The sequence below is a fragment of the Protopterus annectens genome, chromosome 12.part0 (assembly GCF_019279795.1).
Source record: "Protopterus annectens isolate FY-2018-M chromosome 12.part0, PAN1.0, whole genome shotgun sequence".
NCBI classification, from domain to species: Eukaryota; Metazoa; Chordata; order Ceratodontiformes; family Protopteridae; genus Protopterus; species Protopterus annectens.
The window spans coordinates 1,500,064,858-1,500,084,872 of record NC_056746.1 but is presented as its reverse complement, the minus strand read 5'-3'; the positions used below and the strand labels follow the sequence as shown (position 1 = coordinate 1,500,084,872).

The 20,015-nt window shown below is 42.4% G+C and overlaps 1 protein-coding gene across 3 annotated transcripts in view; it reads left to right on the top strand.

The window, feature by feature from the left end:
• The window catches only part of TOM1L1 (target of myb1 like 1 membrane trafficking protein), a 1,502,644-nt gene that overhangs the window by 1,272,053 nt on the left and 210,576 nt on the right, over positions 1-20,015 (top strand). For all 3 annotated transcript variants that reach the window (XM_044090473.1, XM_044090474.1, XM_044090475.1), the window contains one exon: positions 1,356-1,476. In XM_044090473.1, coding sequence (XP_043946408.1) covers positions 1,356-1,476 — 121 coding nt within the window. The remainder of the gene's footprint in view (positions 1-1,355; positions 1,477-20,015) is intronic.

Genomic DNA, 20,015 nt, shown 5'->3' with positions numbered 1-20,015 from the left:
TTAGGACTTGCAAGAGCCTTTCATCAGGAGTTATTTATCCAGTCATTCATTCATTTAGTTGACATTTGTTGACCGGGTTAGTCTGATTGAGCCGTTGCCCTTTTTCAGTGGAGGCCCGGGGAGGAAAGCCCCACAGTTTACACATAGATTTATAAAAAAACTTTTTTTTTTAATTTTTTTTTGAAAAGTAGATACAGTGTTTAGCATATAAATGAAGAAAATATCCTAATAATACACAGACAATATCTAAGCATAATTTATATAGTACAGTCATTAACATAGTGCATCCAAAGTATGTACTTGTGCCATATTTAAGCATTAGATACATGGTTATATGTTTCTTAGAAAGGGTAATTGGTGCAGATTTCCTGAAGAGATTGTAGTTGCTTGGGACAGAGATAAGACAGTTATATGAGGAACTGGTTGATGTGTGAAGTACCCTTCCTGAGAAGGTTATAGGGTCAAAAATTTAGAATTCAAGAATACATGAGACAGACTTAAGGCAGTTGAAGTGGAGTGGAGATACATTGCTGGTTAAAAGGCTCTGCAGCTTCTTCAATTGGTAGGGAAATGGGTAGATTAGATGAGTGAAGAGGTCCTTGTCTGCCTTTGGTGTCTATGTTTCTGTGTTTAAACAATATGCTACCATGCAGTTAAATGACAATGAAAGCATTGGTTATCCACACTCCGCAGAAGAATGTCCCTGAACCCCAATAACTTCAGTAACTCTTGACCTGTCACTAACATGCCTTTTTTAGGCACAAAAGTGTTGTAATAGTGTGCAAAGATATATGTCGATTAAGCAGCATTAGGGCTGTTTTGATGCAGGAGTGATAAATTAGTTTAAGCTGATGAAGATAAGGATGTGTAATAGAAATGCAAGAAACCATTCAGCAAAGTTAAACAGTATAATCACAAAACTGTGATTTCTTAGTCAAACAGTAAAAACTGAAACTGCCTGGAAGACTTTAAAAGTGTTTTCATAGTGGGGAGACAAGCCCTTTCTAGTTATATATACCAATTTTAAGATTGCTGTAGTTAGGGGACTTCTGTGAGATACAGAAATGTCAGTGTTAGCATATGTATCACCTTACCATTTTATGATATTACATTCTAGTTTTGATCTATGGTCCCTTGTATTCTTGTCTACTTCCAAAAGGTTACTTTAACATGTTATCTTAATGTGTCATTGAAAAGTACTTAACTGATAAAACCAATGAGAAGAAATATGTACTTTCTACAGCATTGTATTAATTGTAGTAAATCTAAAAGAAAGTAATAGAAAATAAAGCTGCATTAACTAAGAAGATAATGATAACAGCATAGTTATTAATATAATTGCCGTTATGTTTCAGCTTTCTTATGGCCCTCCTTTACCATCACTACTAGAAAGCCAAACTCTTCCCAGCTTTGATTTAAAACCAGTGACTTACTCATCACCCAGTTTTCTTGTTCCAGTGCCTTGTAGTAGTTCAGGTAACAACTGTTTTGTATATATTGAATGCTTGGAAATTCTTACTGCATTAATTCGTTTTACTAACTGCCTTACACCTCTTGAGAAAGTATTGCTAAGATGTTATCCAGCAGTTCAGCTTAGGCCTGAATACGATGCTTCAGCTGTTGTAGTGTGCTCAAAAAGACTAATGTGTGTTTCTTTGCAATTTACACTGCTCAGTACAGTGTTGAGAGTATAATATCCAAAGGATCTGTGCTTTGTTATTAACCATGTTGCTCTTTTATTTTTTGTCACAGAAGTAAGTACACACTGTGACAGTATGCACTAACATGGTGAACAGAACTATATGAACCTGCAAAGGAAAAGCAGACACATTATGAAAGACTCAGAAGTTGTTCTGTAAGAAAACAGCTCTATTGAGGGAGACCTTAGAAGTGGCCAACATACCTGCCATGCTGATCCAGATGATAGACCAGTTTGGCAACCTGACCTGCAGTCAGCTTGATTTCTTTTCTGAAAATCTGCTCCCATTAGATTCTCATTGCCCCCTTCTGATGTTATGAGCTGAACTTCATTCTAGGCCAAGATAAAGAAAATGTATTCTACTTCTTGAGTGGAATTTGGGGCTCCCAGTTACGCAAATTCGAGCATGTGCCCTCCTACATGAGGTTTGACCTTTTGTCTCCATAGATGTGTCACTTCCTGCCTGAATGTTCTGGATCAAGTCATCCTGTCACCTTTATCAAATTTTGGTGCTGTCTTTGAAATCCAGTACTTTTCATGTTCTCTAAAGAAGGTGCTGGTTATCTCCAATCCACAGAAAAAATGTTCTTGGTCCCTATCAACCTCAGTAACCCTTGACCTATCATTAAATTGCTTTTCTTAGGCAAAAGTGCTTTGAAGGTAGTTAGTGTTGAAGTATAAAGTCATTTTAACAGTACTTGGGCTTTTGGATCATTTGCAGTCTAGTTTCCACACTTTGAGAGAATTAGTTTAAACAATCCTATCTTGGTTTGTGATTCACTATGTAATAGCCTGGCAAGAGAAGTTTTTACTTGAATTTATGTTATTCTTATGCACTGTTTTTCAGTGTTTATAGCAAGGAAGGGATAGTTTCTAAACAAGACTTACTTTAGTTTATATTTTGTTGTTTTACCTTTAGTTTTCACTGTTAGTTGTTAGAAAGGGATAGGTTTTAGGCAAACTTTGGCCATCCCAAGGAGCCTAGTCAGGTATAAATTCACACAGAATGCAGAATGGACTATCCAGAACTTATCTAAACAACCATGTCTTGGTTTGTAATTTATTGATCTTTACTGTTAAAAACAAGTGTGACTTCAAACAAAAGTGAACAGAAACTACTGAATAAATTTGCTAGTGATGTAAAGGAATTCCAGCTTTTGTGTGACTTTCACAACTTGCAAGTCAAAACAACAACTTTACCGTACTTAGTTTAATATTTAGTTGTATATTGTTTGTGTTATTTTTCTCACAGTAGTTGATTTAAATTCTCTTTGAATTATGTGGTAAGTTATTGTGATTATTTTTTTTCTTTTAGAGGTCTTTATTCATTTGTAGCTGAATATGGATTCCTTAAATGAATGTGCCATTAATGATTTGCCAAAGTATAAGTATCATGTAAAGTGTACTAATTGCTATCTATATTTAAAGGTAACACCTGATAACACTGATGATTTGTGTTCTTCATGGCAAAAGTTGATTTGCTTACCTTTATTAGTAATAAATCTTGTACCTGATTCATTAACACCTACACGAAGTGTACACCATTCTGAGTGAATAGGCAACACTAGTATAACTCCCACATTCTACCTCCTAATTTTAAAAAGTAAAAAAAATGCTAAACCAGATGTTTAAACCAACCTTTATTCGACAGTTTGAGCACTTTCATTCCACTTAGTGTAGGCATTCATGAATCCAGCCCCTAGACTTACTGATGATGATTGCACTTGTACAATTGGCACAGCTTGGAGAATTGTTGTTACAGATATTAATGACTGGACTGATGAGATAAATAATGTTAGGCTAAGAACAAGTAGAACAACTTTAGGAAATGAAATGCTTGTTGTCTGTAAAGATCACTCAGTCCCTGTTGAGCAAGATAATAGCACTGACAACTTTGGAATTCTGGATGCAAGTATTCAGCAGTCTGAGGATTCAGAACATATAGAAGAAAATAAAAAGAAAGGGAAAAGTTCACAACAAACAACAAGGAAGAAAAAGAAACTGATAAATGTCTGTATAGCAAAGGGAATACTTGTTAAAAAGGACGCTGCTTTGTTATGCAACACAGAAGTTACAGGGAATGATTACATTTTTCTACCAGAAAACCTTTAGTCTGCAGTAAAAGCCATCATTTTCCAAAAGAGAAGGTAGGTAAAAGAGGCAAGGGGCAGGTGAAAAGGAAGACATCAAAACTAAATGTGGAAGGATTGAAGAACATTACTGTAAGAAAAATAAGGAGAAAGACAGATGACAACATGCCAGAAGCTGTGGAGGTACAAAACAAGCTGGATGAGAAATGTATGCTTGCAAATGTAATAAGCAATGAAAACAGTGGGATTAAGACAAATGGTGATGAAGATCTTTCCTTTGTAACAATTGATAGAACAGATACTACTGAATTAGTAGTTGAAGAGTCTTCAGAGCCGGTCAGAAAATGTATTCTTGTAATTGGAGATTCAGTTATTAGAAGAACTGATAATGAAAATCAAATAATGTTAAGCTTGACAGGAGCAAAAATAGAGGATGTGAGGCAGGCCTTAGAATGCGCTAATGTAAGGAAGTATGGGTCTGTTTTTTATTCATATCGGTACAAATGAAAATTTAACAGTTCACAGATAGCAACATTTGATTTACCTCTGAAGGTTGATATGCTTTGAACATTAATAATAAAGTCTTTTTACTAGAAAATCTGTCGTGTTCCCACTAGATTGATGTTATTGTTTGTGAAACATGGTTAAAAAAACAATGACTGGAAAGTGGTTCTGTCAGGGTATAAATGTATTTTACTGTAACACACATTCTAACAAAAATTCAGGTGGAGGTGTTATGATATGGATTAAACATAGGTATGAGACCTGTGAATATTGCATGGTTGGTGAAAACACCATTGCTGTAGACTGTGTAATTGTTATAGTAAAGTCAACCTTGGGACATATAACAATTGTTGGAGTGTATAGACCACCAAAGTCAAGTGCAAATGACCTAGAGGAATTCATAAATTTCTTGCATAAAACACAGGGGGAAGAATAACAGTGGCCAGGGAATTGAATTTACTAAAAACAGACCGGAATAATATTGAATCAATAACATTGGTAAGGAAATTATTCACAACATTATATTCACGAAAAATTGATTCATTTTATAAAAAAAGCCTACCAGGGAATAGAACATACTAGACATTGTTTGTGTTCCTAACAAAATTTCTGTTACTTCATGTCGAGTTTTACTTCCGTTGATGTGCATTGATCATGGGCCTATAAAGGTTAATTTGTTGCTAGATAATTTTTCCAAACTGAAATCTAAACTAAAAAAAGCATCGAAGATTAATAACAGATTATATGGAAAAAAGTCACTGTGTAAAACTAATTGGAGTGATGCATTCAGTGGAGAAACTGCAGAAGGAATGTGGAAAGTTTTGAAAGAGAAATTGTTTGAATGCAAAAAAAAAAAGTTTAACATCAGAATCCTGGCACACAAAGTCAGGAGGATATATTTCCATAAGAACAAGATACTTTATTAAGGTGAGACAAAAATATAAGAAATACAAAAGATGTTAAACTACAACTTTGAAAACTGAAATAAACAAGTTGGATAGACAAATTAAGATGAAGAAAAATTTAACAAATTTATGTAAAGATGTTGAGCATAATAGGAAACCATTTTATAGATATATGAGATATGGAAGGGGTAAATATATACAAATTGATAAACTGTGTCTAGATTATAAAATTTATTCTCAGACACAACAGCTTATAGACATATTTACATAATCTTATTCAATTCAGTTTGGCTCCACAAAGAAGGTGATACATTGTCCTTGTGATATCCAAGTAACATCAGATACTGAAATCAAATTAAATTATATTGAAAAAGTACTGTGCAAACTGGATCCAAACAAAATGCAGCGAGGAGATGGAATTAGTAGTAATGATGACCTGAGAGCACTTCAGCAAGAACTTACAGTACCATTGTTTACTAGGTCATATAAATATGGGGATTCCTCAAGATTGGAGACATGCATTTGTTAAATCTTTCTTTAAGGGAAAGGGGCGTAGGACAAACCAAGAGTCATACAGACCTTTACGTTTGCCTTCATGTTATGGAAAAATAATGATATACAATAATGAAGAAGGTAATATTTGATAAGTAATTGCCAGAATTGGAAAGTTTGAGACTTGGAAACGATATATCAGCATACATATGTTGAAAATAGATCTATTGCTCTCTGTAACATGATGTTCTATTAAAATAAATTAACAGCTGTGAATGATATATTGTGCAGTGATGTAATTTATATAGGTTTAACTTCAGCGTTTGACACGATCATACACAAAACACTAATCAATAAATTAGAGCAACTAGGTATTGATGTGCTCTTGATAAGTTTGATAGCTGCATGGTTTACAAATAGGACATGGCATGTATCACACAGCAGTTGGACAGGGAAAATTCAAGGTTACAGACAGGGTGTCCCACAGGGCTCTATCCTAGGCCCATACTTGTTTAGATTGTCTCCCAGATTCTCTATGCCCTACACAGCGTGCAAGATCAGTGCAGGTGCTCTAGCAGGCAATATATCTGCCGTGCGATCCAGGAACAGCTGGCAGGAGCATGCATGAGTGCTCCTGCACTAATCCTGCACGGACTAAGCCCCTGTATGCAAATCACTCCATTTGCAGGAGAAATCCATGCAAATGAAGTCAATTTGTGATCCAGGAAGCTTGCAACTGGCCGTGCAGGACTAGTGCAATCTGCAGAAATGTACGCAGTTAGTAACAGAGTACATTTCTGCAAAAATCCAAAACGGAGCTGTGACATCTCCAAATAAAGGCTGCATATCAGTAAGGAAGCATGCCAATGGCCAAGTATAAGGCCATTGGCATTGCAAACAGTGAAAAAAATTTAAAAAAATCAACTTTTATTTTTTTTTAATCCGATCTCGGCTGGTTAAGCATAGGGCAGTGGCGCACAAATGGGATTGGGGGAATGATAACAAAATAAACCTAAATTAAGCATTCTAACTAAAATCACTATTCTGCCATGCAAGTCAATGGCAGGCAGAAGACAACATGGCCAGTGAATAGTGGTTGCTAAGGGGGGAGGCTCAGTGTGAGACATGTAACTATGCATTAGCAGGCAATCCTATGCAAATGAGGGGAAATAGTGAATCCCAGTTTTCCCCAGCATGCTAGTCAGGTCACAACAGTGTAAGAGTAGGAATAGCTTGGTTCAAGCTTAGGAATTAGGTGACATCATGGGGGTGTAAGCAGATTGGAGCCCTGTAGCTCAGGTTTGCTCCTAGCTTAGCACATCTAAGCTAGGGGGTATGTCTGAATCTGCCTAGCACTCTTTACATTGCCATGCACAGGGTTTTACAGGAAGAAAAAAAAAGTTAAACCAGGAAATAGCAGCACTGTGCACATTTGAGCACTCTGTTTGCGAGGTGTACCCCCAGGCTTAAACAGGAAGACAATGGGAAGGGAAAACAGCAGTAGGAAGGTAATCAAGGAGAACTAGCATAGCTGGCAGGTGAAATGTATCAGAATCAGCCAATTACACAGGCAGCAGACCAGCCTGGCCCAGAACACTACTATAAACTATGCAAACACCTTCCCCTCTGGTTTTCCTCATACTCTAGATGGTGTATACAAGCGGGGAACTTTTAATAAACAAACCTACAAAATGAGAGGGGCTGAAGCAGGCAACATAGAACAACATGTGCAAGAGGCTGATGAGGATGTGAATGCTACCGAGCAAACCACAGTGAGGAGACGGAGAAGAGTATACAGACCCAGGGTAGCCTACCAGGGGCTACATGAGCTGGAGATAGTGGAGTGCTATAGGGTGGACAGGGACCTTTTACAGCAAATAGTTGAGCTGTGCCGGCCATGCCTGACACACCAAACTGACCGAGGGGAACCCATCCCAGTGGATACCAAGGTATGTGTAGGCCTAGGAATACTAGCCACAGGTACCTCCCAAAGCTCTACTGGGGATATCATGGGGATCTCACAGGCATCAGCATCCAGAGTATTCCACCAGTTCCTGGATGCCTTGTCAGCACAAGCCAGTGAGTACTTATATTTCCCCAACACCCGTGAGGTGTTGGCCAGCAATATGCGTCTCTTCCACCAAACAGCAGAATACCCTGAGGTAGTGGGTGGTATAGACTGCACGCACATATGCATAAAAGCACCACCCGGTGATCAGGGTAAGGCCTACATCAACCGCAGGGGCATCCCCTCCATCAAATGTCAGGTCGTCTGTGATGCCCAGGGCATTATAATTAATGTGTGTGCTGGCTGCCCTGGAAGCTATCATAATTCCCACATTTGGCATCTGACGCAGCTGTACCAGAAATTTTCCAGTGGGGACATCCCCTATGGTCATCTAGCAAGGGATGCTGACTACACACTGGAACTGTGGCTGATGATACCCATCAGAAATGCACACACACCTGAACAAGAACGACATAATGAGGCACATGCACAGACCAGACTTATAATAGAGCATGTATTTGGGATGCTCAGGTCACAGTTCCAGTGTCTGGACACATCCGGTAGAGCCTTGCAATAGTCTTCAGCTACATGTACCCAAATTGTTATGGTATGTGCCATTCTACACAATATGATCCTGCGGAAACAGCTGCAACAGGAACAGCACGGGGCACACAGCCCCCCACCAATGCCAAGGCCTACACAGGCACAGAGTGACTCAGAGGAGGAACAACCTGAGCCTGCCCCAGTAGGCAGATGGAGGCATGCCCAGTATGCCAAGGCCCCGGCAATGAGACACCGCATAGCACATACACTGACACAGTAGGGACCCAGGGAATGGCACCTCTTTCTGACTCACACATACAGTAAAAGGGATGCCAATCATGACACTACCTGTGCTTAACCATGTATAGGGAGTGTACTATGTGCATCCAACATAGACAGCCCTCCAGCACCATCCGCAATCCCCACACACCCACAAGGTAAGTCAGTCAACCTACAAATTACCAACTGGAGTAGAATGTGTTGTTACCTGTATCTATGGTACGGATGTGAGCATGCAAGGGAATTGGATGGCTGAATGTTATAGCAGCAGAAAGTAGACACCCATAGTGGCACCATGACATCTGTAACACAAACTGGAGTCATCATAGTAGCCAGTACTACACAGGGTGACAAAACTCACTGCAGGAAATGTGCTTGGCGACATGTGTGTCCATATGATGCACACATGCCAGTCAGGGAGGTTCACATACCCAACAACAGTCCCAGCCAGCAGGACAGGTGTAGAAAAACCCAAAAAGAGCCCGTGCTATGGCCTCTGAATTATGCCTATGGGTAACCTCCCCCCAGGCCTACACAGACAGACTACAGCAGGACAGGCAGTGTGATGTTACTTCTGAAGGGTAGGAAGTCAGCCACTAATATGTAGGGCAACCAAAGCTAAGATCTGTAGTACACTGATATGCCTCTAGTCAGCATGATAGGTAAGAATACAGAATGAAATGGAGTACCTGACATGCCAGTACAGTCCTAGCAAATGTGTACAAGTGTCAGGTGTGCCCCCCCCATCCTACATAGTAATGTAATAACAGTCAGGTGTTGCCCCCCCATCCTACGTAGTAATGTAATAACAGTCAGGTGTGCCCCCCAATCCTGTGTAAAAATGTAGAAATAGTCAGGTGTGCCTCCCCATCCTATGTAGTAATGTAATAACAGTCAGGTGTGCCCCCCCAATCCAGTGTAGAAATGTAGAAATAGTCAGGTGTGCCCCCCCATCCTGCATAGTAATGTAATAACAGTCAGGTGTGCCCCCCAATCCAGTGTAGAAATGTAGAAATAGTCAATGCCAAATGATCAACAAATACCCTGCAGAAACAGCATGCTACCTGTAGGTGTACAACACAAAGGTCAGCAGTGTAGTACAAACTACCGGGACTCGATCCACACATTCAATACAGACGGGCATACTGTGCATGCTCGCACACTTATAGAAATAAAGGCACTGTCAGTCAACAACATACTGAAAGGTCATACTGGGATGCTCACACACTTAAACATATGAAGGCCATGTCTGCAATCACCAGTGGACCAGACATATCTGGCAGTCACAGATGTTAGTTCAGACACTCCTCAGTGTGCACCACTCATGCTTTGCACTCACAGTGGATAGAAATACAGACATATATGTAAGGACAACACAATATAATAAGCCAAAGATAGACGTATATCGATGTGTGGAAGAGGATGACTGTGGCAAGGAGCCATCCAGGCCTGTCCACCCAGAACACAGCCAAAGGGCCACAACCACATGAGGTTCAGATGTCACTCACTGCACATACTGGCTACTGGTATCTGTCAGCATTACAGACTATGTGGTGCACATGATAGCTGTGCAACATGACTGTACAAGGAAGTAGTCATCTAGCAGCTGTATACACATACCTGTGAAATATGACCCTGTTTGTGCCCACATGTGGCGGGTCAACCTGTATGAATGGGTTATGGACTATGCACACACACTGCCCTCCCCAGAGCCCTACTATGACCAGAGCCCTACTACTGTGAAATACAGCTTTGGGAGAGTTGTAGCATAGTAATCTCCATGGCGCGTCCCATAACTGTGTATTGCTGTAGTGTGATAAACTAGTTAGGTAGGAGTTCCAATCCGAGACATGGCAACTTGTGTGTGTGTGTGTGTGTGTGTGTGTGTGTGTGTGTGTGTGTGTGTGTGTGTAGAGCGCAATGCTTTTTATGGTAGTCAGACTCCCTACAATTGAAATGCTCTACTTTGGTAAGGCTGCTGATGTCATCCACCTAGAAATACATCTGTGGGAAGGTTGTAACCCAGTAATATCTGTAGCGTGTACTATAACTGCATACTGCTGTAGTTTGATAAAATAAGTAAGGGTTCTAATCCCAGACTTGGCAAGTGTGTGTGTGTGTGTCTGTCTGTGTAGAGAGCAATGCTTTTTATGGTAGTCACACTCCCTACAATTCAAATGCTCTACGTTGGCAAGGCTGCTGATGTCATCCACCTAGAAATACACCTCTGGGAAGGGTGTAGCCCAGTATACTCCATAGCGCATCCTATAACTGTGTACTGCTGGAGTGTGATAAATCAGGTAGGAGTTCTAATCCCAGACTTGGCAAGTGTGTGTGTGTGTCTGACTCTGTGTAGAAAGTGATGCTTTTTGGGTTGTCACACTCCATACAATTCGAATGCTCTGCTTTGGTAAGGCTGCTGATGTCATCCACCTAGAGATACACCTCTGGGAAGGATGTAGCCTAGTAATTGACGTAGCGCATGCTGTAACTGTGTACTGCTGTAGTGTGATATAGAACTCTGTTATTGTTCTATCCCCACCCATGGCAGTTCTGGATGTTTTGTGAGTGTTTCAATGTTTGTGTAGGGAGCAATGCATTTTAGGCTAGTCACACTCAGTACATTCCATATGCCCTACTTTGTCAATTCTGTTGATGTCATCCAATGTGAAATACACCTTTGGGGAAGGAGTTCTGCAGTAATCCCCATGGTGCATCCTATAACAGCTTCATGCTGTAGTGTGATATACACCTCTGTTAAGGGTTCTGCACCCACACATGTCGGTTGTGGATGTTTTGTGTGTGTTTCAATGCCTGTGTAGGGAGCCATGCATTTTAGCCTAGCCACACTCACTACAATTTGAGTGCCCTACTTTGGCAATCCTGCTGATGTCATTCATTGTGAAATACACCTTTGGGGAAGTAGTTCTGCAGTAATCCACATGGTGCATCCTATAACAGCTTCATGCTGTAGTGTGATATGCACCTCTGTTAGGGGTTCTATACCCACACATGTCAGTTGTGGATGTTTTGTGTGTGTTTCAATGTCTGTGTAGGGAGCAATGCATTTTAGCCTAGCCACACTCACTACAATTCGAATGCCCAACTTTGGCAATCCTACTGATGTCACTCATTGTGAAATACACCTCTGGGGGAGGAGTTCTGCAGTAATCCCCATGGTGCGTCCTATAACAGCCTCATGCTGTAGTGTGATATACACCTCTGTTAAGGGTTCTATACCCACACATGTCAGTTGTGGATGTTGTGTGTGTGTTTCAATGTCTGTGTAGCGAGCAATGCATTTTAGCCTAGCCACACTCACTACAATTTGAATGCCCTACTTTGGCAATCCTGCTGATGTTATCCAATGTGAAATACACCATTGGGGAAGGAGTACTCCTGTAATCTTTGTGGCACGTACTATAACTGCATAGTGCTGTAGTGTAATAAACTAGTTAGGTAGGAGTTCTAATCCCAGAAAGGAAAGGTGTGTGTGTGTGTGTGTGTGTGTGTGTGTGTGTGTGTGTGTGTGTGTGTGTGTGTCTGTCTGTCTATAACTCGTATCCTGTGTGTAGGTGGTTATGAGTGTGTAACATCTGGGCAAATTTCTTTTATGGTGGCCCTAGTATATATGACAATGTCCACCGTACAGGGATAACAGATGTGAAATAGCCGAGAGGCTGGGGTGCAAATCCATACTCATACATGTGACATCAAGGCCAGGCAAACAAAGTTAGCAACCCTAGTATTACCCAGAGAACACCTCAACCCATGTCTCATACACACACACACTTGTCTAGGCAACAGCCACTATGTTGGTAGTACACTGCATATTGCCCACCGATAGTAACTATGGAGTGATTGCAGTGGGCTACAGAGAGCATGGCACCCTGCCCATCTGTCCAATAGGCATGTACATGCAGACAGTGCACCTTCCCCATGTTCCTCACTGGACATCTGCAGCACCTGTGGTGCCATCAAGGGTGATCCACAAAGGTCATACCATGCCTGAAAACATGCCCTGTATGGACAGATGCCACTGACACCAGGGAATGATGTTAGCATGCTTTCAATGTAGGTGTAGGGTAAACCTGCTGTCCATTACCAGTTCCTGCCGCATGAGGCCAGGACTGGCACATCTAATGATAATCTGTGTACACAACATGGGACAGACACCTCAGGTACAGTTCCACATGTTACTCTACATGCATCTGGGAGGTGAGCACATCACAGACATACATGGCAAGCAATGCACAGCATTGGCCACATGCAATAGTCACCCAGGTGACTGGATGGTGAATACAATACCCACCTGTGTGGGCAAATCCAGAAACTACACTCCTAAGCCACAATGCAGACCATTGTCATGTGTCCTGATGCCAAGTTATACCCATCACCTAGCCATCTGGCACATTTAACCACTACACACCCATAAATCAATGCACACATGCATGTCAGTACTGGCACTGTGTGTGTGTGTGTGTGTGTGTGTGTGTGTGTGTGTGTGTGTGTGTGTGTGTGTGTGTGTGTGTATGATCACATTCACACTCAACCCCCAGTGGCATACTGATGCATGCTGTCTGATGTCAGACACCTCCCCATACCCTTTGCCCATATAACCTCCATATGACCCGTGTTGCATGTGATACCTGCACAGTAATGTGTTGTGGCAATCTCACAAGTGATGAGTTGTATTCCTGGCCCTGCCAATTGTGTCAATGTGTGTGTGTCCCTGTGGGAATGTGACTGTGTTGACATTGGCACCTGTTATGTGGACAGGCACATGTACTACACCTACTGTATAGCTACCATATCCCTGTTGCAGATGTCACTCACCATCACATATACATTCTGAGGACTCCACAACATGTAACCTATGTAGCGCATCCAATAACTGCATAGAAATGTGATAGCACTACATAGTTGTCAGGGGTTTGATACCCTGTGCTGGTAGGTGTGTGACACAAACATGCTTAAGGTTTACTCCACCTCCCCTCCCTGACTTGTCTTTGCCTGTGTTTGCCTCTCTCACTCCCTCTCTGGTGGATGTGGAGACATACACCTGCTTCGCCTAGGCAGCAGCATGTGTATTTTAAGTGATGCTCATGATCAGCTGATGGCCTCTGCACGAATTGCAGCCCTCCTCTAGCTGATTTCATGTGGAACAGCTGTAGTAACATTCCCATAGCCAATTGCATGGAAACACACTCCAATATCTAGGAACATCATGTTGGTGTTGGGCCTTTTCATTCACTGTGAGCAGGAACTCGATTGGTTGTTTGGCAAACAGCATCTCAGATGGAGTGGGGATTTACCTCTAACAACATACACTGTGGAAACAGGGCAACACACAGGAGGGGGATGTGCCTGACCTGACTACAGACTGTAAGTGCTGCTATACTGCATTTGTAGTAATGTTGGTTTAGTAGGGTGTGTGTGTGGATATGGCTGTCCTACATGTTTTAATACCTGCCATGTCAGTGCTGTGTTTATGAGGAATCCCCATCTGTAGAGTAATCTGCAGACTGGACAGTGTGTGGTGCCTTTGGTTTCATGTGTTACCCACAGAGCATCTATCTGTGAACTGCAGAAGGTAGTGTGAGGATTGCAGTCTGTAGAAGGTGAAAGCCGTGACAGATACTGACTTCATATCCCTCATAGGACATATGTTGCAACAAACCCTGTTACAGCAGTAAATGTATGAGGTTATCACAGCAACATGTCAATATTGGCCCTATGTATGTGCTTCCAGCCACATCTCTGTCAGTCTTTGTACATATGTCATACAGTAAGAGATGCATATGTACTGTACACCTTAATTAGTGACATCATATCTCATACGCCAGTGAGACATCAGACTGCTACACATGTTATGTACAGTAGGGGTTATATTTGAAGACATGACCTGGACATTCTGTGGATGTTCATCGTGTTTCACTGTTGCAGTCATGACTGTAGGGTTCTCCCCTGCCGGCAGGCAGTCCTCGGTCGGCCAGAATCCCAATGTCTGGGTCCGACGTCGGCTGTTCAGCCATGCTCCCTGACGTCAAAGTGCCAGGAGTATAAAGCTGACAGCCGACGCCATGTTCTCCAGTCTTTCTTGCCGTGCGGTGATAGCAGTTCGCAAGTGCCGGTCGGCTGAATCCTGACAATTTTTTCTAATCAAACTTCAGTCCGAAGACTTCTCCTACTCAAAGCTAAGTACCCCGTTGGGGAAACTTTTTTCTTGCTCCAGTCCGATGTCAGAAAAAGTTAATAATTGTATTTCATGTGGGAAGCAAATACTTCATAAGGATTTTCATTCTTACTGTATTCCTTGCTTAGGCCGTGACCACGACGTAGCTAGTTGTCGGTTTTGTGTTAGATTCAATCAACTTACTATTAAATGAAGGTACGATTTTGCTTTTCATTACTTCGGTAGGTGTTTTAATTACAAAATGTCGTCAGATACGGTTCCGGCTACCGGAGTTCACAAACGATGCAAGGACAAAGACAGGCCTCCGTGGTCCAAATCAGACGACATCGCACAAGCGGAGGTTCAGGTTCGGCCATCGTCAGTGAGGCACTTTTGCAGCCCCTGTCGTTGGCCATTTCGGAACCGATAGCAGAAATGGACTCCCACGAGGAGCCAACTAGGCCTTTGAATACTTCAGTTGGACCTTCGGACAACGCTGCTTCGGATGGGTCCGGAGCCGCTGTGCAGGTACCGGCTTCCGAAGGGGTTTTCAGGCCTACTCAGCTTCTTATAAAGGCAAAGCCAAAGACAAAGGCAAAGACTCCTTCCAAATCTAAGACTGCAACCCAGGCCTCTTCTGATCCGGCTCCCAAGTCTCAGAAACAGCTACTTAAAATGGCGGAGGACTTACTTACTATGATTAGGGGTCCACATCCCCCTCCAGATAAAAGGCCAAGGCAGGAAGTTTATTATGACTCCTCTGATCAGGCTTCTGTTTCTTCTGACCAGGAATACTCTTTCCCTCCTTATGAGGATTCTGATGCTGAGGAATCCATTCCGTCAGCTTCTCCCCCGAGGATTTCTCTTTTGGGGAAACTTTGTATGAAATGAGGGAACATTTCCACTGGGAAGGACAGGAGTACTCGGAATCTAAGAAAAGACTAAGGGATTTTCTTCTTCTTCCCCAACATAGGCCACTGGCTATTCCTCCTATTTTGGATATTGTAGATGATGCTTTTTCGGAGGCTAACTTAACTCCTGACTCTTTTCCTCCAGCTCCTGTTCAGACAGATACTATAGGGTTCCTGATTCTCACCAGTTTTTATTCAAGAACCCTACTGCTGACCCTGAAACCATTTCTCAGGGTCCTAAGGGCATTAAGGCCGCTTCTGCTAAAAACCCCATTCCCACTGAGAAGGATTCCAGATCTTTAGAAAGATGGGGCAAAAAAGTGTACACTTCTGCTACTTTATCTATTAGGGCTTTAAACTGTCAGTTTCATATGCTGAAATACCAGCAATTTCTCCTGTCTGTTTTAAAGCAAAAGCAAACTTCCATTTCCGCCTGTGCAGATGATAAGGAACTACATGACTTATTGCATGCCACTGAACAAGTTGGGAAGCATGGTTTACACTGTGGATTTGATGCCTTGGAGGCTTCTTGTAGGGCTGCTGCCTCTGGCACAGTGATCAGAAGGCATGCATGGTTAAAGGAACAAAATTTGCCAGATCAGGTAAAGGCTAAATTATTGGATGCTCCTGTTCAGCATATTGTTTTATTTGGATCTAAAGCTGAAGACGTGATTAAAAAGATGGAGGACAAGGCAAAGTCCATGCAAACAGTTAAAGTACAGCCACCCAGATTTAGCAGGAATTGGCCTACAAAAAATTGGTCCTTTCCCAATTCAGACAGGCCTCAGAGGGGTAGATATAGACGCCCCCGAGGTAGGCCTCAAACGCAAGCCTCTTATAGACCAAGACAGTGGACTGCTTCCACCCCTAGGGGAGGAGAAGACAGGTCGCAAGCACATAGAAAGCAGACTCAATGACTCCCTCTGTTGGGCTGCAGGAACTTCTTGCCTGGAAGCCCCTCTCAGAGGAAAACTTTCTCTTTTTCATATAAATTGGACTCATATAACCCAAGACAGGTGGGTTCTGGATGTGGTTTCAAGAGGTTACAAATTCCATTTTCATACCCCACCAAGGCCAAGCAGATGGCCAGATCTTCCAAAACATCAATGGTCAGAGGCATTAAACCAGGTGGAAACACTCTTGGCTATGAAAGCCATAGAACTAGTTCCACTTTCAGAGATGAGACAAGGTTTTTACTCAAGGCTCTTTCTAGTCCTCAGGAAGCAAAATTCATGGAGACCCATTCTGGATCTGTCAGTCTTGAACACTTTTCTAGAGATACCAAAATTCAAGATGCTTACTCTACAGCAGCTACTACCAATGCTGACCAAAAATGCATGGATGGTAACTTTGGATTTAAAAGAAGCATATTTACACATTCCCATCAGACAGGAATGCAGAAAATACCTCAGGTTCAAGGCAGGATCGAGGCACTACCAATTCTCTGCGCTGCCCTTTGGATTGTCTACTGTGCCCAGGGTCTTTACCAAGTGCCTGGCTCCAGTAGTAGCTTATTGCAGACTCAAGGGAATTCAGATTTACCCTTATCTGGACGACTGTTTTATTCAGGCAGACAGCAAGGATGTCTTACTCCAGCATCTACAGTTTGTTCAGAATCTTCTCAAGTTCCTGGGATTCACTGTAAACATAAAAAAGTCAAATTTGACACCCTCACAACAAATACTTTTTCTGGGCACCTCTCTAAACACAACAACCCAGATGGCATTTCTGACATACGAAAAACAGTTACAGCTGGCTTCAACTTTCAAAACCTTGGCAACTACAACTCAGCTATATGCAAGGAGATTCCTGCAGGCTCTGGGTTACATGGCCTCCTGCATCCTTCTCGTACCATATGCAAGACTACATATGAGGAAAATACAGTGGTACCTAAAAAGTGTATGGTCTCAGCATTGTCACAGTCTAGACATACTGATCTCCGTCCTGCCTTGTCTTCAAAAGGAATTCCTTTGGTGGTCCAAGGCATGTACTCTAAACAAAGGAAAACCCTTCTGTCTGCCTCCTGCCACTCAGATTCTAACCACAGATGCCTCAATTATGCATGGGGAGCCCATTTCCAGGGCAACTGTCTGCAGGGCCTTTGGACAAAGGATCAGAAGCACCTGCATATCAATTTAAAGGAAATGTTAGCCGTTCAGAAAGCTCTATGGACCTTCAGGAATCTTCTACAACCAGGACAACTATTAATACGGACAGACAACACCACAGTTATGTGGTACATAAACAAGCAAGGGGGATCTCATTCCTACCCCCTTTGCAGACTAGCCATGGATCTTTGGAACACAGCCCTAGCTTGCAAGCTGGACCTTCAAGCACAGTTTCTACCAGGGAAGCTAAACTTCCTGGCAGTCTGAGCAGAAACCTTTCGGATCCACACGAATGGATGTTGGACTCCGAAATATTCAAGATGATTACAGCAGTCTGGGGATGTCCTCACATGGACCTCTTTGCATCCCACCTCAATCATCAACTAAAAATTTTTTGCACCAGGACTTTCCACGATCAAGCTTGGAAAGTGGATGCTCTATCATTCAGTTGGAGAAACCTCTCGGGATATGCCGTTCCACCTCTTCCTCTTCTTCCACGGGTATTACTAAAGATCAAGCAGGACAAGCCCAAGATGATAATCTTGCTGGCCCCAAATTGACCTCAACAGTTTTGGTACCCAACTCTGAGAAACCTTTGTCTAGAGCCACCATGGGTTTTACTACAGATTCCGAACCTTCTGTCCCAACACCAAGGTCAGATGCTACACTCCCATGTCAAAACTCTCAGCCTGGCGGCCTGGTTAATCCAGGATCTTTGATTCATTCTCTCCTACCCAAGCAGGTTATGAATGTCATTCTAGAAGCCAGACGTCCTAGCACTAGAAAATCTTATGCAGGAAAATGGAAAAGATTTTGTTCCTGGATGCAGGCTCAGGATTCTGATCCTCTTATTCCTAACATTCCTCAGATTTTACTTTACCTGTCAGACCTCTTGTATAAGGGTCTCTCTTTCTCTTCCATAAAGATACTCGCCTCTGCTATTTCTGCTCATTATAATACAGACCCTCCTATCTTTTCATACCAGCTCATGAGACAATTTCTCAGAGGAGCTAAGAACCTAAGGCCCCCTAGATCTCCTCCCATTCCTGCTTGGGATCTCAACTATGTTTTGGAAAAGCTCACCTTACCTCCTTTTGAGCCTGCTGCTTCATCTGACATCAAGTTTTTATCTTGGAAGACAGCCATCCTTTTAGCTCTGACCTCTGCCAGGAGGGTTTCAGAGTTGCAAGCTCTTATGGCTCTGGAACCTTATATTATTTTTCATCAAGACAGGGTGTCTTTAAGGACTAATCCTACTTTCATGCCTAAGGTGGTTTCCAAAGTGGCTTTAAATCAAACTATTCATTTGCCAACTTTTTTCCCCACTCCTCAAAATAAAGGGGAAAGGATCTTACATTCCTTGGATGTACACAGACAACTACGTTTTTACCTGGACAGAACCAAGGACATCAGGAAATCAGAGCAATTGTTTGTTTCTTATGCTTCAAGTTCCCAAGGTAAAGCTATTTCAAAACAGACCATTTCTAAATGGATTGCTCATGGAATCAGATTTTGCTATTCACACCATGGAAAGCAAATCCCGGGGAATATAAGGACTCACTCTACCAGAGCTGCTGCCACTTCAGCTGCCTTCCTCAGGGGAGTTCCTACCAAAGACATTTTGGAAACTGCAACTTGGAGTTCAGTGCATACTTTTTCCAAGCCCTACAATCTACCTCTCTACTTTAAGTCTAGGGCAGGCTTTGCTTCTGCAGTCTTGCAGGGCCTTTTAGCCGCCCCCTCTACTTTATGACCACCTCCCTTTCTTTCTGCTTTGGGATTGTACCCTACAGTCATGACTGCAACAGTGAAACACGATGAACATAGTACAGTTGTGTACACTTACCATAAATGTAGATGTTCAAGTGTCTTCACTGTTGCAGTCTGGGTTTCCCTCCCTCCTTTCCCCTCTTATTTTTTCTTTTGTGTGGTTCCTTTTTTCACCCTTCTTCTGAGGTGTATTTGCAACGGGTATGGGACCTTATTCATTTTGGAACTTTTGACATCTGGGGCAAGAAAAACTGGAGAACATGGCGTCGGCTGTCAGCTTTATACTCCTGGCGCTCTGACGTCAGGGAGCATGGCTGAACAGCCGACGCCGGACCCAGACTTTGGGATTCTGGCCGACCGATGACTGCCTGCCAGCAGGGGAGAACCCTACAGTCATGACTGCAACAGTGAAGACACTCGAACATCTACATTTATGGTAAGTGTACACAACTGCACTTTGTGTGTACAGTACTGAGATCTGTGTACTTATGGTGAATGTCGACACTGTGTGTATTATTAATATGTACGTTG